Source organism: Lonchura striata, chromosome 1 (genome assembly GCF_046129695.1).
Source record: "Lonchura striata isolate bLonStr1 chromosome 1, bLonStr1.mat, whole genome shotgun sequence".
Taxonomy (NCBI): Eukaryota; Metazoa; Chordata; class Aves; order Passeriformes; family Estrildidae; genus Lonchura; species Lonchura striata.
In genome coordinates, this window is record NC_134603.1 from 148,063,859 (window position 1) to 148,088,047 (window position 24,189).

Genomic DNA, 24,189 nt, shown 5'->3' on the forward strand with positions numbered 1-24,189 from the left:
ATTCATATATTTGGGGTTTGCCAAACTATTATTATCTCTTTATTTTTTTCTTTTTGCCCAAGACTGCATTGAAATAGGTTTTTTTGTCATTTTCTAATGAAACTAACTATCCCTTAGCAGCCATCTCATTATACTTTAGATTTTTCATCTTTTGGGTGGAGTTGACTTTGCATATCCATGACATATTATAAGATCTGAGGAAGATTATGAAATTGCAGAGTTGGCACTGCAATGATACAAGGAACCATTCAGCCATCCTGAAGATCTGTTAGAATCCTCAGACACAAAATAAACACCCCCCTCCAAAGAAAAATCATTTTTCTTCCCTTAGTGCTTTGGTTTTGGTATATTTCACAAAGACACCTTTGTTTATTCCTGCTTTGTGGCATTTGTTACAGGAATCTGTCTGAACATCTGTCTATCAGCTGTCATATTTAAATTAACTGCATTATGTCCCTCTTGCCTATTGTTCATCCAGAGTAAAAATACTTGGAAAATACTTGCTTAATTTAATTTTATTTTTTCTGTGCCTGGTCCTGTTTTCAAATTTGTGTTGGTAGTGTCCTATCAAAGCCTTGCAGTAAGCTTGGAATCTGACCTTATATTCAGTGAGTTCATGTTACTTGTGTTTGCTAGAAATCCATGCAGTCCAGAGGCAGCTCTCTTTGGTGGTCCCAAAGGGGAGTTACACTTTCTTCAAAAAGGATATGCCAATTTCCAATACCCACCTATAACTTTTCTGCTTGGGCCACAAAGAAAAATGTAGCAAATGACTATGATAGCAGAAGAAAACCTGTATATGTGTTTTTTTTTTTGTTACAATCTTCACCATTTATATGGTAACTTTTGGCTAAAAGCTTGACTGCATCTTATAAATTTTAATGACTTGAATTCTGCAACAACCTTGTGAGGAATTGAAGTTCTGCCATGTCCATTTTACAAATAAGAAAACTGAGGAACTGATAAATGTAATAACAAGAAAGATTATACCAAGTGTCATGAGCAGACATGGGAAGAAAACTAAAGTAAACTCAATGCCTGCTTATCACTTTACCTTCCCAAGGTCCAAAAACATATGGAAACCTGGAGAAAAAGCCACTTAGCTGACATTGTTAGCTCTGGAGGGCTTTTTATGCTGCTCTGATGAGATCTGGCTTGAACCTGAAGATGGAAATCAGACTCTTCCCATTCATCCTTTCATCTCCATCTGATCCACTGACCATACTTTAATTTGAAAAGGAGAGGATAATATATGAAATTAAATCTTTTAATTGGGGGATGAGCACCTTGGAGGATTCAGAAAGGTGCTCTGATAAACTCTGTATTTAAGAAAGTTGTTGATTTCCCCCCCCAGTCTGGAGTAGGTGCACTGGTACCAACCCCAGCTGTGGATTGATTGGTCCAGCTGTGTGATGGGTTTATGCCAGTGTGATTTTCCTTGTGTGGCCAGGCCACAAGAGGATGAACAGGGCTCTCCATGAAGGTGCCTTGTCCTGGCCCCAGGCAGGTATCTTGATTTCTCCATCTAGAGTCCCAATCAGCCCATAAAATCCACTATTCCCCTCCTGTCTGCCTAAATGCCCCCACCTTTAGCCTATACCTACCAATAGAAGCCTATGATATCAACCTCTAGGCTTTAAAATTAACCTGTTGTTGTTGTGCTGACAATATTATTCGGCACATGTAAAGAAATAAATAAAATGTTTGCATCTTTTGTTTTTGCAGAGGTCTCTGTAATCCTCTTTAACTAGAGTTGTTTAAAAAAATCCCATCTTTTCTTTAAAATCAAATGGAAGCCTATTCTTATTGAAATGAGGTGCATAAATCATTCTGCCAGGACAAGTTGTTCAGATCTGATCATCACAATAAAATAATAATAATCTCCTATATAGAAATTAGTGTGAGCACACATTTTCTACTGTGAGGGGCAATAGTGATCTACAGCAAGAAAAAATTCTCTGCTGGGATCCTTTTTAATAAAGAGAAGCAGCAAGCCACTGGAGAGGTGTTAAAAACATAGCACATCTTAGTCACAGGGTTTAAAGCTGCATTCCAACAAAAGAGATCTTAAGGAATTGTTTGGTGTTCCTCTAAGTAAAATCTGTTTGCACCACACATATTTCATAACCATTTAGAGAGTTTTACTGACAAATAGATTGATATTAATATTTTAAATTAATGTATAACTAAGAGTCCTTGATTTTTCTCAATGATAAATAATCCAGCAGTTCAGTAGATGATGAATGTCCCTACTCTGAGAAACTTGAGAGCTGGCACTCTGAGGAAAATGCATAATGCAGCTGCCACTGAAACTGGGGGCTGAATTCAGTGCAGGATTTAAGAGCCAACATCCAAAACTGTAGTCCAGCTGCCCTCACTTCTCTCTCCCTCAGTGATACACATCTCTGTGTGGTCAGGAAGCTCTTGCAGCATTTGTGTTTGCTTTCTTCAGTGGTCACACGCAGTCAGTGCCTGCTGAGGGCAGCCCAGTGCCTTTGGGAAAGTTTGTCTGCAGCAGTCAAGAGCATGGCATCCAGTCTGAATCTGCACTTGTATCAGACAATATCAACTTTTTTAACTGCATCTGCAATGATTTGTGTTATCCACATCAGGTCTCTCAGTGAGTGAGCCTGGCTGGCCAGTTTGCCCCGTGGTGGCCATGCAGTGTTTCTGCTCAGAGGTGGTGATGGGCTCCAGCACTCATCTCTGAGTGAGAGACCAAAGATGTGCCCAAGCACGAGCTCTCCCCACTCCACCCTTACACAGTTTTCTAATGCATGAGTCTCAGCATGTGACAAAATGTCCCTTCTGGGTCTGAGCTTGAGCTGAGAGCAGCTTTTAGAGGCACAGAGGATGGTTCCGAGGTGATTCTTTGCTTCTCTGCTCTAAGTGCCTTGATGTGCTGGAGCAGGATTGGGCTGGAGCTGCAGCCCTGCTCCTGCCCTGCTGAGCATGGTGTGCGAGTTCCTGGGAAGTCGTGACTCCCCTCCCTCCGAGCAGCATCAGTCTGCTCCCAGCTGCCTCCTCCTCTCCTGAAAAAGGGCACAGCTCCAGTCCTGAGGAGCCCTCCCGCAAGGAAACACCATGAGGGAGTGGGAAGGGAGGAATGCCCCCAGCTCTGAGCAGCAGGAGAGGGGCTGCAGCATCCCTGCAGCCCTGCAGTTAGCAGTGACCGGCTGATGCAGCCCCGGCAGCCGAGGGACCAGCGCTGGCAGCCCAGGTTTCCTCAGCAGAAACCTGAGAGATGCAGTAGCTCAGCCTGTGTCACCCTTCAGGGAGTACACCCTCGAAAATTATGATTTGTAATTGGAGCTCTAAACCATACACCATACCTGTGAGATAGTACAGTTGTTTGATTTCGTCTCCTTTAAAAAGCCCTTTGGATTTATTCCCTTTCTTAGCCACTGAAAAGCAATTTATAATATTCTTATTTTCTAGCTCTTGATTACAATGAGGGCAGGCTCTCTGTCCAAATAGAGTTTATTTTGTTCAACACACATTTTGATAAATGTGTTGACAAAATTGCAATCAAAATCTTTAGAAATTCTCTTCCCCTTCTTAGCACATATTAGCATACAAAACCAGGATTAAAACCTAACTTTTGGATCTCTTAATTCAGTGTTGTAATAGGGTATAAAGCAACAGAGCCTTCATAGTCTTGGATCCATAGTCTTCCCTTTAAATTCTGTTCTGCACAACAGAAAGCAAAAGCCAGGGCTCTGTAGGAAACTTACAGAAGGATAGCAGCTTAAAAATAAATAATGACCTTGATGATCTGTTTTTTAGGTTTTCTGCTCATTTTCCTTCAGGCAGATGAATTGCCTTTTAAAATCTAAAGTGTTATGGAGAGGTTGTTTCAAAGACATAAGTGGTGAGACGGAATGCCAAGAGAAATTAGAAACTGGTCTAATATTCTACTAGAACTTGTCTGATAGGGCAAAGAGTCAGAGCTTGTTCCTAAGCATCTCCCCTCTACTGCTCCATCAGCTGAAGTAACCTGGGCTTCAGAGTAGAAGCTTTGACAGAACCAAAGTCCTACCAAGGAAACTGGTAATATGCTATATTTTACCCCAGCTCTGCATTTATTGCAAGTAACCCAGTGCAGTGGGGAAATTTCTTGTTAAAAAACCAAATTGTAACAAGGAATCCCATTGAAAGAAGAGCCAGATGAAATGGTTGGGATGAGGTATGCAAGCTTGTTCCACCTCTTGTTTCCATGTAGATGAATGCTCAAACTCAACTCAATGAATGCTCAAACTTACGAAGAGTATACAGGATTCATAGGATTCATGGATAAGACAGGAGCCTTCTGGTCTTCTTCCTGAGACATTTCCCATTTTGAGGGACCACTCAAAGTGAGAATGGGGATCTCTACAAAGAAGCTTGATGTTCTTGTTTTAAGTTTGTTCCTATCCTGAAGGAGTGGCTTTTCTGTAAAGGCTGGCAGGAATCAATACACAGCCACTCTTCTGCCTCTCTGATGCAAGGGAATCCTCAAGGACCTGCCTACCCCAGGTCTGCAGCTGGCTGAAAACTTCAGAGTCACAAAGCAACTGGGGTGGGCCAAAATCCAACACTCACTCATGGATGAGATGAACAGGTACAGAAAGATACCATTTTTCTTTGCCATACATATGATAGTCATGTTTCCAAACCCTGCAATTTCAAAATTGTGTAATTGTCATATAATGGTAATCATGGTTGTTACACTGTGGTACATCTAGGGGGAAAAAAGGGGTAGGAAATTTGTTCTGTGTGAAACTACCAGATTAAGGTATACAGCAGACACACGAGCTTGTATCTACATTAATTTACCCACTTGACTGCATCTTAAATTTTATATCTGTTCTATCATCCTCTTAATTAAGCCCTGAGTAATTTAAGGCTTTGAGGTGGACTACTGTTTTATTTCTAGCTGTGGTGCATGGAAGTGTGATTCATACGTGTGAATAAAAATAGATGAGGACAGACCTTCCCCAGTGTAAACTGTTACAGCTCCAGAGATTTGTCTCTCAGAGAGGAGACAGGAGAAGTGGCACAGAGATTTTTGTCATGGTTTTAGGACCAGGTTTGTTACTTATACATGGCAGAGGTACAGGACCACGGAGAAGGGGCGTCAGGGCTGAAGCTTTGAATTAATCCCATTACATATTTGTTCTTATCTAAAGGCAGATGAATGATGAGGTAAACACAGATAAACTCTCACAATGGAGAAATTAAATACATCCTGCTGAAGAAATAAGGTGAGGAGGGCTACTGAAGAAAGTAGCACCTCCATTTAGCAAATTTCTCACTTCATGTAAAAATAGCCTGTGCTCAGGTGTGTGGCCAGTGGGGAGCTCTCTGCCAGGGCAGCTTCAGCACGTTAATCACCTGCCTTTGATATCCAGATACAAAGTCCAGCTCTCACAGGCACCCCAGAATGTTATGGCACTGAGTCTATAAACCAAAAAATGTGTTTTGCTGTTCCAGACAATGTTGATCAACTGCGTTTTGAAACAAACAGATCTATTGCTATGTGAAACTCCTTCTGTGGCACTGAATAGAAGCATAATTACCAAAGATTTGAAATCAACTTCCAGCTGAAAACCTGCCACAATATGCTTGTGTTTCATAACTAAACCTTTCCCTTCAGTCCATGCTGGCAGTGGCAAATTTCTGCCTCTTGCTAATGCCTAATGAGCAAAGCCTATTATCAGCATGGCTGGGCTACAATTTGGGGTAAAATTCAGAATATAACCCTTCATGAGAGTGGTGCTGGTGAAAAATTATATCCAAGTATATAAATGATATCTAAATATTTCCAAAACCTCTTCTTTCATTTTAGAAATAGCAATAAACTAAATCAGAAGCAAGATACCAAGGATACCTCATTTACAGCTGTACTATGCACTGCCCTTCCTGGGTTTAGGATGAAAATACTACATTTATCTTTCTGAGTGGCAGGAAATTTATAATCAAAATCTTTAAGTTAATTTAAAGAGTGGGATCACTTCCAGAATATGTTTCTCTGATGGTGTCTCTGCATACATCTGTCCTGATAAGATACTGCTTTTCACCTTCATATAATCTCAGTTAATTCCTTGGGTTTATTCTCTTTTTCCATGTCATACAGCTGAAGTGGGAGCACAGAACCCAATTCTGATAGCAGAAAACCTAAAACTATATTTTAACAATCAGAATATGCTGATTATATAAATTAGTAAGTGGGTAGTGGCAAGTTCCCCCTGAACATAAGGAAGAATTTTACAAGCCTTAAAGAGGGGGGCTGAGCAGTGAAAGAGGTTGCCCAGAGAGGTTGCAGAGTCTCCTTCTGCAGAGATATTCAAAAGCTGTCTGAACATAATCCTGAGTAATTGCTGTAGCATAACCTGCCTGAGCAGGAGGTTGGACTAAATGACCTCTATTGGTCCCTTCCAACCATCCCCATGTTGTGATTCTGTGTTAAAAAAAAAATAAATTAAAAAAAAAAATTATTTGAAAATTCTCTTTAATATGGAAAATGTTTGCAGCATTTTTGGCAAATTTATGTGCTCAGTGGAAGCTAAGCATTGATAGAAAGAAAACCAGGATTTTTTGGTGCTTTTTTTAAACTGGGTTTATTGTTTTCCTTATATCTGTCCTCTGATGGGTTTTTTTCTCTCTTTTAGTAAGGGAGGAAAAAATAGAGAAAGAGATAAAAAAGAAAGGAGAAAATAGGGCTGAGCAAAATTAGGAGGACTTTTACCACTAAAAATTCAGAAGCAAATTTCTAAGATTCCCTACATTAAGAAAAAGAAATGTAACATTTTTATAAGAGCCTGAAGAACAAAAAAATAGTTCAATTTTGTTGTTTTTCCTCATTTTCAGGTTGGCTCTACTACAAAGAAAATGAGAAAACTGTCATTATTATCATTAATCTAGTTCCATTCAGCCATGCTGTTTATCTACAGCAGACCCAGTAATGCAAAGGGAAGGCACAATGCCTTTATATTATTATCTCCTCTAAATATGCAAGAGTTTATGAATAAACTATTTATCAGCTTTCTTTGTGACCAGCTCTGAATTTTCTTTAAATTTACATTATTATTACTTGTGAAGCACCTTCCACTTTGACTACAGCTTATTTTCTCCTGCTTCCATATGATCAAAGTGTCTAATGCGAAGGACCTTCTTCTGCTCTGCCAGAATATGTCAGAGTTTGCCAGCTATGCCATGGAAGGAGGATGGAGCAGCATCACATGTGAGATTAATGTTATGCTACAGATTGGTATAAAGAAATGAAAATTAAGTTAGAAAGCCCAGTAGTGTGGCCTGGATTACATTAAATTAGGACATTTTTCAATTTAAAATTTTCTTACTTTAAGATACAACATTAAAATTCTTTCTGTCTGTACTGTGTCTCATTTCAGACAATTTTCTTTCCATTCATCTTGTCTACTACCATGCAAATATATTTTCAAAGTTATTCTTCCTTTCCCAGTAGCTTTTGCTGGCATTGCTTACATTCTATGTGTTTTGTCACTCTTCATTTTTGTTCTCTCCTTCCTCAGTCAGGTGTTTGAACAAGAGACGACAGTGTTCAAGTTTTCTCTGGGGATGTAAGGTAGAAAAGATAAAATCAAAAGTTGGGTCATGTCATGATATACATTTATTGAGACAAAAACATCTCTATCCTAAAAGAGTGTATGTTTGTAGATGTATTTTTAAACTAATGACTCACTGGATGTGTTACAGTTTTTAATGGGGCATGAGTAATGCCTGGGAGTCTGTATTTAAATGTGAGGGAAATCTTGACATTTTTAAAGGGAATTCTCTGGTGTTGTTTCTATGGTAACTTTTCTAAGGGGACGACATTTTTTCATTTGATTTTTAATTGTGATCAACACTAGAGTAACTAAAATATTGAACATAAAAGAGAAGAAATTACATTTGTTATAAGCCCTTTCAGACCAGCAGGGGACCAAGGCAGGGGTTGCACCTCACTTAAGCCCTCACTGGAGACCAAAAGAACTTTCTGTGGTTCATGGACTTGACTTGGGGTTTTGGAGGCAGGGGGCAGGGTGAAAGGCACAAGCATTATTTTGGGGAACATAGATAGTGGGGTTGCAGCCCAGAAATCCCCAATAGTGCTAGGGAAGCTTAGTGAAGCCAGGATAATCAATCCCAAAGCTTTACATAGCCAGAGAAACAAAACTATTAAAACCAGTGAATTAGCGATAATGACATAGGAACATGAAAGCCTTAAGGAGTATCTTCACACACCCTTTCCTCAAAAGCATCTTCTCAATTTGCTTGAAGAGCTAAACAGTAGAATTTTAAAAATAATTTTATTAATTAATAATTAAGCTACAACTCTTAAAACTTCCTGTAGGTGTATGTTTTAAAACAGTGCAATACTTTCAGGCATAGTTTCCTTTTACCTGTGAAGTCAGACCCTACAGTGCTTTTTTCCTGCTAGCAGGGCTAGGTAGTAGGAAAAGGTGCAAGCTTTGGTTATGGCACACATTTCCTGGTCTCTGAGGTGCCTCTGGGAGAGTTACACTTTCATGCACCAGACAATTGATCCAGGCACCAAGCTTGTAGCTCTTCCCTGGGTATATTTAAAATCTGTCCTGAGATCTCCATGGTGCCCTCAGGAGCTCTGAGGCCAGGAGCAGAGGGAAACTGGAAGGACTTCCAGATGAAAAGATTCCATAAGTACATAAGATTTTACATAAGTAAATAAGTAAATTAATTCCATTAATTTCCTTGATTTTACAACAAAATATGACTCATAAAACTTAGGAGCAGCTGTGTTGGAGACTGCCTAATTCATTGTGGTAAACTAAATTCTGTACATAGTTTTGGATGCTAAATTCCCAAATTTTCCTGAGCTCTGTGTCTGAATGGGCTGCATCATCAGTATTACTGACAATTTAAACTTTGATATTGAATTAAGAGAAATCTTTAAAATGTATTGAAAACTTTTTGTACAAAGTTATCATACACAGAGTGATTAAAAGGAGGGAAGAGACAAGAAGGTCTTTCTTTCAAAGGACTGAGCAAATCACTAAAAAAAAGTGATAAACAGAACATCTCAGAAATTCTGGCTTTCCCTCTGCAATTAGTGTTGCATGAGAGGCTTGTCAGTGCACGTCTGCTCAGGCTTTGACATGACCCCTCCACTCTTGGCCCTTCTGAAACTTTGACAAAGTTATGGGAATACACTCTAGGTGTCACTTCTAAGACCAAAGCTGAAGATGAAAGCTTCTGTTTGTATAAATTGCACCATTGTTCTTCTTCTTCTACTTAAAAAAAAAGGAGACTTCATGATAATCACTTCAAGCACCAAGTGAAAACCCAGGGACCATACCCACATCTGCTGGAGATTGACATTCCTGTGTCAGTAAAGCACTGATTCTAAAGTCTTACTGGTTTAACTGGAATTATGATTTTGAACTCTGTTTTGAAATCAATTGAAAAGCTCTGCTGGGAGTGTGTGCATGCCTCATTAAGTGGAAAACATAGGATAGGTGCTTTTTCAACAACCTTTCTGATTTCGTATGTAATCTGAAGCTACATATTTAAAGCACATATTTTTAAAATGACTATGTGACACATTTATGCTAGCACACTATCATTAGCATGCTATCACACATGATTGTTTATCTAGGTTTTATAGCTTGTACTTGCATAAACTGATGATGTCGCCTTCTTTTTTTCTGCAGTCAGAAAAGGCAAAATTTTTCAATGTTCTCAAATGCTTGTATGACTCAGAGAAGAAAGGGACATTCTGAAAGTTATGTAGTTTCTATCCTCCTTCCTATAAGTGTCAGGATCTTCCTTCTCTTTTTAGTAAGTGTTAATATTTTCAGCATTCTAGTTATATTACAAATGCCACAGACATAATGCCCACTTGCTTTATTGGCTAAGGGCCTGCTTCCAGCGAAGAAGGGACATTTTGTCATTTCTTCAGTAGGAGGAGAAAAAGAGGAAAACCCTGGTAAATTGCTTTCTAAAATAGAGAAGTGGGGTGTGAGTGGAGGAGGTGTCTTTATTAGATACAGTGCAAGTACATTTAGGATTTTATTGGGTGTCTGCCGTCTTTGCCAAATTATCCATTGAAGCCCAGCTCCAGGACCAGTATTGCTGGTGATATTTCTTATGCTGCTCAGACTTCTACTGTTTCTGTGTATCACAACAAATAATCAAGGCTTTTTTCAGGGACACTAAAGCAATGGTAGCAACAACTAGAAATCAAAAATAAAGTGGAGTTCTTCCAGTAAATGAACTTCAATTGGCCAGACAGTGTTCTGCAATTCTAATTTTTCTCAAAACTTTGTACACCAGTTTAAATGCTGTCTCCATCCATTTTCATAGAAGGCATTGCTGAATATTCCACAGAGGTGGTTCTCTGCAGTCAGAAATGGAAGGTCAGTGCCAAAAGAAAGTCAATGGGACTGTATGAAGTACATAAGAACTTTGTAAACTGTCTGCTTCAGAACTTTAAACTATTTATAAAAGTATTTTATTAATTTAAATGTATAATGCAAACAATTTAAAGCTAATAAAAATGTTCTAACATCAGATTGAGGTAGGTTGGAAGTGAATTTCGATCAATATAATGAAGGACAATTTTCTAATGTAATCTATGTTTGTCCTGAGGCTACTAGTATTAGGAGATAAGATAGAAAGAGCAATATCTGTGTCAAAGGCAGAAAAAACACATCTGATTTCAATTCTCCTTCAGATTTGCAGCACTAGCTACTATTCTGAAAATACTTTTTCATAGTTAAACTGTACTAGTTTGTTTTCATCTCAGGAAAGAAACAAACACCCTTTCCACAGCACTTTAACAAACTAATCTGCTGATGTTACAGTAGAGAAAACTGATACCTCACAGTTCTCTGAATTCTTGGCACATACTACACTGATGCATAAAAGGAGTCCAGCATTTCAATGATAGCCACATTTTGTTATAACAAGATCACAGTGTAAAATCATGCATTTCTCATCATGTTTTGCCATTAAACATGTTTTAAGTTGACATTTTTATAGAAGCTTCTTAACCAGGCTTTCATAATAATAGTGTTTAGTCTTATGTGAAAACAGATTAATATTTATATCTACATTCTGTGCATATAAACCTAATCACAATGGAATTAAAGTTTGAATAGTGATTTTTATTTTTCTTTTGTGGAATACCAATTTATATAAAGCCTCACTCTGAAAACTTTGGCTACTGTGTTCCAGGTGCTATTCTGATTGGTTCTGTTGATTTGTATTTAATTTCTTAAAATGAAGTGTGCAGGATTGGGTCCTACAAAGACACTCAAAATGTTCTGTATAATGGACAGGTTGCAAAACACCTGCTGTGACTCCTAAGGCATTTTGAAACTTTGTCTTCAATATTTAGTTTTCCTTCAGCTGATGCTGCTCCTCAAATATTTGAAGGATATAATTATTACTGAATTAGTAGAATTACACTTATTTTTTGATGTAGCTACTAACAAGAATCCTCTCCCTTGTCCTGTGCTTTATCTTAAGAAAGAGATGCACCTGCAAATCTAGAACACATCAGCTTTAATTAAATTGAATATTAAAAATTGAATTTATCCACTGGTCTTGTAATATTTTGTTAGTGGATGAGAGAGCTCTAACAGCTTTGGGGCTTTTTAAGTTACCAGGAAAAACGTAATACAGTAAAATCTCATTTTGTTTAAAAATGTCTATAAATGCATCCAGTTTTGTCTCACTAATTACCTTTATAAGCAATACTTGATCAGGATGCCACTTTTACAGGGCTACATCAGCCTCCTGGAAGACTGAACTGACCTTTTCAGTCAGTTGGACCTCACTTCACTAATGGGAACCCCCAAACATTTCTGCATATTTTTCCTATTTAAAAATAAACAGTCAAGAGCCAATGTGAACATAAAACTAATCAATAGGAAAATTTGCATCCAAGTTTGTTTTGATGAAGCACTGAACTATTTTATTTATTGAAACTGTATTAATGTAATTAAAATAAATGGAAAATGCACTCTTTACTTAATTAATATTTTAAGCTGTCTCTGAAGAATAGTATGCAGCTTGAATTTAGTTATCATTTTTAAACTGCAAGACAGATTAATTAGATTCAAATCTTAGCCAGAATGAAATAATTTTCTTAATAAAGCTAAGAGCTCTAGAATTTACTAGTAGAATGTGTCTGTTGTTGATCTTCAGAGATGAACATGAGAAGATAAGACATAAAACTCAATGGAGTATAGTGGTTAAAATTCTGCTAACTCTACTTTTAAATTATGGTCCTAGGTGTTAGTTTTATTTATAAGAATGGTGTAGTGTTTTCAAGACATGGGACTTCTGCCTCTTTCTTAATACATGTATTCCTAAAGTTAAAGTAATTTAAATGCAGGTGGTATAGGTAGTTAATATTTGGAAAAAATGTTTTGTTCATCAGAATGAAGGAAATTCAACTTTGATTTCAATATCCACATAAACAGAAAATCTATGGAAAATCCTCCACAGCATGTTTGGATCTGTATTTAATGAGCAAGGCTCCAAAGGATAACTCATAAACAAAACAACAAATGAGATTAAATGGTGTTTTAGTTTTATCATACATGCTTTAAAAGAATGAAAATCTATTTCATGCTGTGTATGGTGCATGCATTTGCAGAATGAAGAGGCTAAACTTAGAAGTGCAAACAGATCTGTAATCAGAAATTAAGGAAAATGGTCAGTGTGGTTTTCAGTGCCCAGTTATGAAGAACAGATTTTTGGGGAGTCCTGACAAACATTGGTGGTTCTCAGGCAAGAGTTTTGTTCTGTGCAAAATGGGAATATGTTTCAGCATCATTCTCACTGAAATTGCAAGATTTAGAATATTTTGAGTTTAGGCATAGTTCAGACACAGCTCTTGAATTCGGATGAATGTTAATGTGAATCTTCAAAATAGCAGTATTTTTAGATGCGCTAAACCCAAAGAAACTGTCTCAAAGTCATTTATACTTTCAATGTCAACTTTTTTTCTAAGAAAAAGACGTTAAACTTTCTAGAAATTTTATAATTAAATGCTGCTGATGACGGGGTTTTTTTGTTTTCCCATTTTTTAATTAATTAAATCATATGAGAAAATTTATCAGTAAGTCAATTCACTGATATGTGACCAACAGTTCTATAGATGCTTTTAAAACAGATTTTAAATTTAAAATGAGTAAACAATTGAAAATTATTTCTTCTATCTCTCAACACCTTCTACATTTGTAATGAATAACACGTTAAACAATCTATGTTTAAATAATTTCTCCCTGTGACATAACCCTCACAAGTATCTATCATCACTTCAAAGGTCATATTTAGAATGGGATAAAAGTAATTAAAATTACATAAACGTGAAAAGTTTTTTTTAAATTTCACCACAAATTCTTCAAAATCTTACTGTTAAAAAAAAAAATATATGTGTTTTAACAAGTATTTTGCTGTCTCTTGACACTTGGCCAGTCAAATTCATGTTGAACCCATTCAGCACCTGACAGTTCTGAAAAGATCCAATATTTTTCCAGGATATGTTAATGAATATATTTTTAAATACTAAATACAAACTACAAAGCTAATGGAAGTATTTATCAGTTTCAGACAGTTCATTAGAAGGATCAATATGCAAACACACGCATCCTTTTAATGAAATCACTTGGCGGGTTCATTTATCTTTCAACTTAAGGAATGCAGGTTAGTGAGGAGATTATGTATGCTCTGGTTTTTCCGGGGACAGGAGAATATCAGACGGAGAGGGTCCTCTCAGGATGACAAACTGACAGAGCAATGCTTTCAGACCAAGCACTACAAACGTGGCTAAGGAAATGTTTGGAGAAGCCAAATTTTTTTTAATCTGTGGGAACGTGAAGGATTTTGCATGAGCAGAAGCCAGGTGAGGAGTACTTCTCCTGCCTGGAAACCTTTTCAGAAACGGTGGTGGATGTAAAGAGCATCTTCCTTGTCCTGGGATGGGAAGGCTGGGTGTGGGGCTGTGAGTGGGGGGAGCCCATGGCAAAACCAATCTGCACTTTCTGGACACGGCAGAACGTTCCTGTACAGGGGATAGTGATGACATTTCTGTGCTGTCCTGCAAGTTTAAGTGAAGTGTTGCTCTGAGGCGAGGTGAGGATGCTCTGAGAACTCAGGCGTCCTTCCTTTGGCACCCCGCACAGGTGCGTATCCCTTTCCCTTACCCAGGTGCTGGCTACTGTGGGGTGCTGGCAGCATGAATACTCTGCAGAGGAAAAGGGGGCAAAGGAATTGCTACACGGCGCTAATGCGGTGTCCCTGGGACACCCGCGAAGAGCCAGGGCCGCTCGTTCCAGCCGGGAAGGCAAAGCCTGCCGGGGCCGGGCAGGCGGCAGTGGCCGAGCCCCAGAAGGCTGCCAGGACAGCAGGGGTGTGGGGTAAGGGTGGCCATGCCATGCCGTGCCATGGCGTGCCGTGCCGTGCCGTCCCTCACACTGCCTCCTCCGCTCCGTCCCGCCGCGGGGGTCGCTCCGGGTGGGGGTTCCTGCCGAGGGAGGTGTGTGCCGCTGCCCGGCTCGGGACAGCTCTGCCCGGCTCGGGACAGCTCTGCCCGGCTCGGGACAGCTCTGCCCGGCTCGGGACAGCTCTGCCCGGGAGCAGCCGCCGCCCTCGGGCCGGGGCAGGCCGGGGCACAGGCGGCGTGGGGGCGGGACGGCTGGGGAGGAGAAGGGAAAGGGGAAAGGGAAGAGGAAGGGGAAAGGGAAAGGACTGCCCGCCTCCACGGACAGAGGAGAGCCGGCTCTGCCCTGCCTGCCGTCCCTGGGCAGTGACAGCGGGAAACAATGGGGACAGGGAAGCGGGAGGGCTGTCCATCGGCGGGGGAAGGGAGACCGAAGGGACCTGCCACCCGCGCCCGGCAGCCCCCCTGCCGCTCCCCGCCCGCTCCCGTCCCGCTCCCGCAGCCGGGGCGCTTCGTGGGCAGATGCTGGGGTTTAGGGAGGGGAGGGGGTGCACAGCGTGTTGCTAGCGGCATGCGGGAATTTGAGGAGCTGGGGAAGACTGCAGGGTCCGTTTCGTTACGAGGGTCGGTGTTGCCCCGGGCCCCTGGGCTCTGACTGGGAGTTACGGTGCGCAGCGCCGGGCCCGGCACGGCCCCGCTCGTCCGCGCCGGCTCCGAGCGGTGCCTCTCGCTATTTATCGGACTGGACTTCGTTACTGTCCCGGGGCTGGTCGGAACACACTCCTCCTTCCTAATTTCCTGTGTCATTTGGAGAACGAGGACGAGAGGGGGGAAAGTTTGGATCTTCTTTGCTTGGCAGTGTGTGGATTTTTTTTTTTTTTTTTTTTTTTTTTTTTTTTTTTGAGGAAAGTCTTTTCAGGAAGAAGCGTTGTGGGCTCCTTTGCCGTATTGTGATTCAAATGATTTGTAGCTTTTTCTTGCTGTCCTTGTTTGATTTTATTTTTGGCTTTCTGTCATTGTTCTACCCTCCACTTCCATCTTGCAAGACAGGCACCAAGAAAATAATAATAATAATTTTTAAAAAGCAAATAAAAAAAAAAGATGGGGGAGGGTGCGTGTAAAAAATCAACCAAAAGAAAAAAAAAAAAAAAACCAAAAAAAAACAACCGCACATCCACAACAGAAACCCCAAACAGCTTCTCCAAATGAGTGACACAGCCCGTGTCCATTCATCGTCGCACTCCGGCGAAGGGTTTCTGCACAGCCCAGACCTCCTTAGCCAATTGCTGCCAGCAACATGTGGAGGGGAGGCATCGCTATAGCAACCGGTGGATGGGCCATGTGCGGCAGCCGGCAGGGGCTGCGAGCCGCCCGATATAAGGAGGGCAGCGCCGGGGCGCGCCGGCATCCTCCGCCCGCGCCCCGCGGGGACCACCGGGCCGCCCGGGGCCGCCGCCTGCCCCCGCCGCACCGCGCCGGGAGGCGGCCGCGGGCGGCGAGGGGCGACTGTGCTGGCCGCCGCCTTTGTCTGCGCTGAGGAGGGGCGGGGGGTGAGAGGGGGAAGTTTTGGCACCGGAGGAGGATTGCTAGAGCCCGCCGAGGTGCGCCGACCCCTCGCAGAGAGGGGCCCGTCCCGGCCCGCCGGCAGCAGGTACATGCGGCGGAGGAGGGGTGTGGGGAGCGCCCGCGTCTCTCGAGGCGGCCCGGCCGGCGCTCGGGAGAGCCTTGTGCGCGGCGTGGGCCGGGGGGCGGCCGGGACGGGGCAGCCGCAGCCGTGTCGGGGCCGGGCCGGGTCTCCGCGGAGCAGCGCGGGCGGGCGGAGGGCTCGCTTCCCCTCCGCGCGGCCGCCACAGCCCTGCGAGCCCCCGGCCGAGCGCAGCCCCGGGATGCTCCCGGCGCGGGGCCGTCGAACAGGCGCGGGGCGGAGGGGGCAGCGGGCACGGCGGGGCGAGGCGAGGACGTGTTCCCGGCTCGGGTCCCCGCGGTGGGTGCGGGCGTGCGGCCGCGGAGCCGCGTCCCCGGGCGGGGACGGCCGAGGGACCGGGCCCGGCTCCCTGCGAGACGGGGCGGCTGCTCCGCCGACGGATCTGCCGACGCCTGCCAGCGTAACCGAGAGCTGGCTCGTTTGCTGGCACTCGGCTGTAAGGGCGCCTTATCTAATCCCTGAATTATGTGCCTTCAGCATCAGCATTAGATCAGCGCTGGCGCTGCGGCTCGTGTTCCCCTTGCTAGCTGAAGACATTTGATTAAGCTCGGCAATCTCTGACCGTCCTCTTGGCTCGGGCTCTGACACTCTGTGACTTAGACCTGCCGAGTCCCTCTCTTTCACGGTTTTACTCCGGCTAACAAAGCCTGGGCTGCGGAGGAAAACCTGCTTCCTGGTGCACCCACTCTGCTGCTTTGCCCTATCTGCTCCCGAGTCCTTAGAGACGGGGATCGAAGTTTCTTCACCGTGGTTTCTTCACCGTCTCCGCGCTCTCTTCTTGCTGCCACCTCACAGGTGCACTGTGCGGCTTCGGACAGGATGGGCCACGCTCCTCCATCTCCGACTCACCTACCTCTTCCACAGGCATGGATGTGGCTGTCCGGTTTCCTGAGTTGTGCGTTATCCCTACACTGTCTCAGTGATGCTGTAGGCTTTTGTGCTTTACTCTTTACCTAACTGCTGACTTAAAAAAATACCCAGATGCTCATGAAAATCTTGAAGCTCATTGAATTTCCTCTTTCACAACCTTATCCTTTATCACCATGCCACAAACTTCTTCGGGGTGCTTGGACATTCCGGCATTTCGGTATTACCTTGTAGTGGGATTCAGAATAATAGCTCTAATGTCTTGTAACTCTAACCAGAAACTTCACTTATGTTTACCTTTAGGAAGCCAGAAGAAAATATCTACCATTGATCAAGGGATCTTTGAACTCAGTGAATTCTTGATTGTATTCAGTCATTGTTCATGGTATTAATCCTACTAAAAGGTATAGAGACGCTCCAGAGTGCTTTGTGGTGTTGAAGGTTGTGGAAAGATCATTGTACCCCTACAGATGAATAGATCTGTGGCTTTTGCAGTGACCTTTCTCAGTGATTTGAATTAAGCTGCAGTTCCCAGAAATCCATCTGCCTTTTGTGTTTGTCGATTTGTCTAATCTTTCCGACCCCTAAAAGAAGCAAAAAGTGCCTTCCCATCCGATTTCATCCTCCCGAGTAAAAGCATTAAATTGACCTCGTTTCAGGTGATGAACTGACATTTGCTGAAAGTGATCCTGGCATCAGGTGAGCTTTCTGGGGAGAGAAGGAGGGGGTGTGAACAGGGAGTCAGAAGGTATCGGCCCTAGAAATCTCTCAGTAACTCTAAAGATAGTATTTAAAGCACCAACAAGTAGCCTGGACCAAGCAGCTTGGGAGTGCAGTGCTGAACACAAGGGGTGTTACATGCACAAAAGGTGAACATCCCCAGGCCCTGCTGCCCCTGCCTAACCTGACTGGGGGGCACAGCAGGGGAGGAGGCACAGCATCTACATCTGGGGGACATGCTGCTTTCCCTTCTGTTTTGTTTTCTTACTTTATGAAAGGTAAAAATATCTTCTCTGTAGCTTTCCCGGGGACAGATTATGGTAGCCAGCCTCCTCCTGACGTAAAGTGCTTCTCTGGTTTTCTAGTAACCTATCAAAACTTAACCAGCAGAGTGTATCAACCTATACAAGTCTCAGATAACCCCTGAGAGAGGGAAATTACTAGAAGTGAACTTAAGTTTAGATTTATATAAATGAGCAGACATACACGGATGTGTGTATATATACATATGAACACACACACACACATTATATATATACACACCCACACACATCCCTTTCTTCATGCTTTCTATATAAGGAAATAATATGCATATCCTTTATATTTTCATGTAATGTCAGTGGCTGCAACTGTTAACACAGGATATTCCTTAGAAAACAAACAAACAATGAACCAACACTTATTTTAGAGAAGTTTAATTTTAAGATTAATGGTTTTCTTGTAGAATTCTTTTTTTCTGCCTAGGTACTTTTTTCCCTCCTTGAATGGCATATTTGCAAGTACAATTTCATCTGCACAGAGGAACAATAGCTTTCAGTTGCACAAAGGATTTCTCCCACCCTGAATCCAAACCACAATGCCTCTTGCTCTGATAATAGCTTCTGAAAAGATTTTGTAATGCACAGAATTAATACATGATTATTTCCGCCTCACTTCTCTCATTTATTAGATTCTATAGTGAATTCCAAATTAAAAATAGCACCTCTTGAGTTTCTTAACGTTCTAATATTTTGAAACAATCATATTCTGAAGTTCCTCTTTTTGCCCATATTTACTGAGAAATCTTCAATTTTTCATTATTGTTCAGAAACAAAACTGTGTAATATAAATTTAAAAAAATGAAGCATGTGGAAATTGCAAAAAAAATGATAATGTTGAGTTGTTTAAAAATTAATTTCAGTGATTTTTCCATTGCTAACTGGAAGAGTGGTCAGGTGCAGTAACTGGCAAATTGGGTTTTAAATATTTTTAAATTTATGAAGCAAAACAAAACCTCAACTTCAGTTAGAGTTTTGCAAGGACCAGAATCATGCCCTGTGTCCTAAAGTAAATAATGAAGTGTAATTCTGCTGAGGCATCTGGATGGTGAGCTTCCACATCACTTCATGGGGAGCTCCTCTCTGCTCTTACAAAGACTTTCTCCAACACTTCCAGCATAGGTGTGAGAACTTATTTACATGAAAGCGTACATTAAATATTTACTGACATTTGCCTGGGATTCGTTTGAAATGTCGACTGTTCTGCTGCATCATGGGATGACACCGCGGAACGGGACGCTGCTCTTTGATTAGAGCAGTGATTTGTGACTCCGGTGTTATGGCTGCTCTAGTTAATGACTCACTTTTGGGTGTATATAAAATGTGTTCTGTCGAGGGACCAGGAAAGCCTACATGAGATCAGACCCTAAGAATTTTCTTTCCTCTTAAAAAACCCACAGACCCACACAGAAACAGTGTACTTCAAGTAAACACTGGGTGTTAGGTGTGCTGTTGTTCTTTGCTTTCTTTGCATTTAAGCTAGGTCGGGCTGTTTCAAAGCAAGTAAAGGCTGGATGAACACCTCCAAAGCCTCTTGATTCAGATTCACTTTCTAAGCCATTCATTTAGGAATTAGTTATTTTCCTTCATTGGGACTTCATTGATAGTCCACACTTTTTGAAGGAGAAAATCATTCAGAGGAATGTCAATATATTCCGTTATGTGAAGTTTAAAAAATGCATACTTACATGTAGCTGAGTTTAATATTTAATTGCGTGTAATTTATGTGATCCATTTATTTGTTAAGCCTTGGGTGGGGAGGTAATTTGTTTTTCTTGTTATGCAATAGCTATTGTTCCCCTTCCACCCCAGGCACACGCACCATGGCACACGCACCACGGCAGCCCCAGCCAGCACAGGGAGAGGTGTTCTGCTTTAAAAGACATCCGACTGTAAATGTCAAATTCATAAATATTTAAACACTTTTCTTTCAATTTCAAGTCAAGGCTGACAGGACGCCTCTAATTAACCCTGGGCTCCGTTTCAGGCTGGGGCCTTATTGCAGGGAAGAATCAGGGGGTTAGGCGAGGTGGGGAAATCTGTGCTCCTGGTTAGAGGCAGCGGGGGCGGCTGCGGGGAGAGGTGGGAGGACGGAGGGAGCTGGTAACTAACACGTCGGATTAATTTTTACCCGTTTCATAATGTGATGTTTGGTCAGGCATCGAGCAGGATGAAAGGGCAGCGGGTTCCTCCAGCTGCCGCGGGGACAGTGGGGGCTGTGTTCTGATGGGACGTACTTGGGGGACCGGGCCGGGCTACCCTCTGCCGTTCCCGGTGTCCCCAGCCCGGGGCTCGGGGACGCCGCGGATGCGCGGCCCGGAGCTGGAGCAGGAGGCGGGTGATGGGACCCTGCTCGGCCTCTCCCGGCGGTTCCTGCGGGACGGGGCAGGGGCCATCAGCCGCTGGTGGCTCCCTGGGCGGCGTGGGGCTGGCCGAGGTGGCCCGAAGCACCAGCCCGCCGCGGGCAGGGAGGGGAGAGCGGAGTCATCCGGGCCCCGACGGCAGCGACTCCGGAGCTGCTCCCCGTGAGGCGGGACGGAGGAAAGGAGCGGGAGAAGGGCCGGCGGCTCCGTGGCAGAGCCCCTCTGCCTTCCCCTTCGGCGGATCCGACGTGGCGGGCGCCGCCGGGCAGCGGGGAGCGGCCGGGCCCCTTGGCCCTTCGCCCCTTCCCTCCCGCCGCGGGGCCTCCATCTCCTCCCAGGGCACGGGGGTCGGGGCAGGCGTGGGCGCCGCTGCCCCTGGACGTGCAGGGGCTTTGTAAGCCCTCGCCCGTCCGAAGCCTGTCACCAGGGACGGGGCTACACAGATTCCCCCCAGGCAGATGCTTGCCGAGGTGTAAGCAATGCCGAACGCCCCACGGAAGGTTTCTAACTCTTCCCCGTGCTTCAGGCTGCCGAGTGCAGCTGTTCGCTAGGAGTAGGTAGGGGGGTGGTCTTGGAGCAATTCTTTTGTCAAGGGCAGCCAGCTCCTGGGACGGCGGCCCCGGCTTTGCGGGGAAAACTGCCTGGCAAAGTTGGAAGCAACATCTAAAATAGCTCTAACTCCGGTGGGAGAAAGAGCCTGCCGCCCTTTCTCTTCTGCATGTTTACTCGGAGCTTTTGACAGCACTTTGCTCCCATCATTGTCATCGTTTCTCTCGCATAGCCCGTCCCCGTGTGCTTGGTGCGGCTCTGCCACACGGCATCCGGAGAAAAAAAGCAATCGTTTAAAACCGTGGTGGAGATAGCAGAGAAGGCTCAGGAGCAGTGTCCGAAACTGCCCGCCAGCCTCTTTCCTTCCGTCGGTGCCCCTGAGCACCGACGGCTGCCCGAGCCGCCCGATGAGCGGAGCTGGCCCGCGGGGGAGTCCGGGGGTGCGGGGCTTGTCCCTGCCTGGCTGATGGGGGCCAAACACCGCGGCGACAAGGACTAACGTCCCGGGGCGCAGCGCTTCGGCGGGAGCCGCCTATTGAGATGCAGATTGCGACCCTTGGCCCCGGGGGGACGGGGCCTTTCAGGGCGATGCTAACGGCAGTCGCAGCAGCCCTTCACCCCGCCGGGGACGAGCGGCGGGAGCAGCGGGACCGCGGCGGCGCCGTCGGTGCTGCCCCTCCCGTGTCCCCCGCCCGGCGCGGGACGGGGCCGCGCTCCCCCGGGGCAGCCGGGGCAGGTGCCCGGCGGGGGCGGTGGCGAGGAGGCGGCCCCGGATCCCCCCGCGGCCGGGGCGGGGTGGGGTGGGGGTGCAGCCCCCTCCCCCTGGTGGCTGTTGGGATTTGGAGGAGGGGCCGCTGCCGAGCAGGGGAGGGGAGGCGGCGGGCGCGGCGGTGGCTGCGCGGACGGCACACGGCCGGTGGCCGCGGCCAGCCCCGCGCCCGCCCCCCGCCGCCCCGCCGGGGCGCACGGACCGGCGATCCTCCTCCGCGCGGCGCATCCGGGCAAGAAAATCCGGGAGTCTGACTGAACCTGCATTTCCATTAACTCAGCCTCAGCCCCGGCTAATCCTCAGCACTGAAGGCAAGGAGGCTAATTAATGACAAGCTTTTACAGTCAAGACCAGCGATAATTGCTTTGGTGGCCTTTATGATTACAAGATAAAAATGGACCGGGCCTGACATAAGAGCCACTGTGTACACTGCAAGACAGGAGGAAATTAAGAGCTGGCTAGCTGAATACGGAGCAGAAAATTACTAATAGAGGAGAGATAATGAATAGGCCGGCTAGGCATTCATGGGGAAAAATCCATTTTGTTACCACGCGAAATTAGGTGGTGGAAAGGAGTTTGCTAATTGTTCTCGTCTTGTAGCAACCAGGACTGAGGCAGGGGCGTGCTTTTCAATTCATTTCCCTGGTAATTGTGAAAGGGGGAATGCAGGCCAAATGAGTCTTGCTGCAATTTGCGCGCCTGGTCTTTTCATTTTCATGTTGCGTTTTTAATTGTTGCTAATATAGGTTATAATGAAGCTAATGAGGGGAAATTATTGTACAACTTTTTAGCACATGGAGACAAGTGAAATGCACTAGAAGGATTCTCTCCTATTGCTACAAAAATAATAGTAATCTGGAGGAGTTTGGAACTATCGGGGTTTTTTTTTAAGCCGCTTCCCTCTACAACAGACAAAAGGAAGGATCGCCACCTACTTTCTTTTTTTTCCCCTGTGTTTTATTTTTCACTAAGAAAAAACCGGATTTTCCCTTGCTGCGCCCCTCGCAGCCCCTGGCTCTCGATGCGGTGCGAGCGGGGCGCGAAGCCGCGGGGCGCTCCGCGGGGCTTGCGCGCATCCAGCGGGTCCGCCTCCGCCTCTCGGTAGTTAACTGAGAGCCGGCGGAGGGGAGGGCACGGAGCGGGACCCGGCAGCAGCCCTGTCTCTGCCCCTCTGTTTGCCTCCCTCCCCGGCCGAAAGTTAGGGCTGCCGAGTGTTCCCCCCGACGGGATCCCCGCTCCGCGCTGCTCCGCGACCGCGCAACTCAGGCGCTGCCTCTCTCTCCTTCCCTGCAGAAAAGCAACGTCCCGCCGCTCGCGCAGCGCGGGGAAGAGGCGCAGTCCGCGAAATTCCTCCTCCTCACCCTCTTTTCCCTCGCCTGCATCGCCGGGGTCCTGGCGGCGTCGGGGGTCGCCTACTGCCTCCGCCACCGCGCCCACCACCGCCTGAAGGAGAAGCTCTCGGCCCTGGGGGCTGACGCCGGCTCCGATGCTCCCACTGCTTACCAGGTAAGGACCAAGCTCTCCTCCTCCGCTGCCCGGCAGACCCCCGGGGCCTTCTCGCCCTGGGAGTCGTGGGGGTGGGTTTGTTTCCGACTCTTCCCCCCCCGTTTCTATTCATAGTCCCGCGGATTCGGTGTAGCAGCTTTTTACTACTGGGTATTAATCTTGGCTATTCTGGTAGCTGCTGTAAATTTGTGCCTAATTAGAAACATAAAAAAAAAAAAAAAAAAAAGGAAAAAAATCCCAGCCCTTGCCATTGGAATTCTCAGAAAAATAGCATTAATATCCATAATCTGTCACCCCTGCCACTATTAATAACGGAAAATCTTTAGCATTTATGAGGAATGGATTGCACAGTTATCTGAAGATGTCTCTCTTTTTGAGTAATCGACTTCTTCAGGGTCTGATATGAAAAGAGCCTTTGACCCGATCTGTTGCCACCTTCTGCCATTATTCAGATAAAATGAAATCTAATGCTGATAGATGGGAGGTAAACCAGGACTGGTTCTAGGAGAACAATGATAGCAGATGTGTACCCAGTAATGCTGGAGGACTGCACTCAGCTTCTCGGAAATAAATCAGAAACCTCGAGCTTTCTCTTTCACTTTCAAAAGTGTTGGGTGGAGAGACACTGCATCTTCCTGAAGTTTGTTTTAGATGTTATGGCATGAATTTCTTGGTGTGCTATTGGTGTGGTAGTGCATGTGTTATGGTCCTATACCAGACAGCCCAGGTCTGCTATCCAAAAATATTTGGAGTGTAACCAGGAAAAAGAATCTGAGAATGTGTAAACATTGTCTCTGTAGTATCTCTGTCTGTTGTGCACCCACAGTGCCTCGCTAATGGCACTTTTTTGTCAAGTTTTACTTTACTTTCTTGTTCTGCTTAGGATCAGACATTCTGACCTTTCTGTATCCTGGAGCTGAGATAGATTCAAATTGGCAGCTGAGAGTATTATGGGAATAAAC

General features: G+C 44.8%; 1 protein-coding gene and 1 long non-coding RNA gene across 2 annotated transcripts in view; both read left to right on the forward strand.

Annotated features, from left to right (window-relative positions):
- PTPRN2 (protein tyrosine phosphatase receptor type N2) overlaps positions 1–24,189 on the forward strand; it is a 636,037-nt gene that overhangs the window by 507,162 nt on the left and 104,686 nt on the right. The window contains exon 13 of the mRNA XM_077789214.1: positions 23,015–23,227. Coding sequence (XP_077645340.1) covers positions 23,015–23,227 — 213 coding nt within the window. The remainder of the gene's footprint in view (positions 1–23,014; positions 23,228–24,189) is intronic.
- On the forward strand, positions 15,943–17,541 carry LOC110468538 (uncharacterized). Its single transcript, XR_002465091.3, has 2 exons — positions 15,943–16,082; positions 16,614–17,541. It is a non-coding gene; the product is annotated as an uncharacterized LOC110468538 (long non-coding RNA).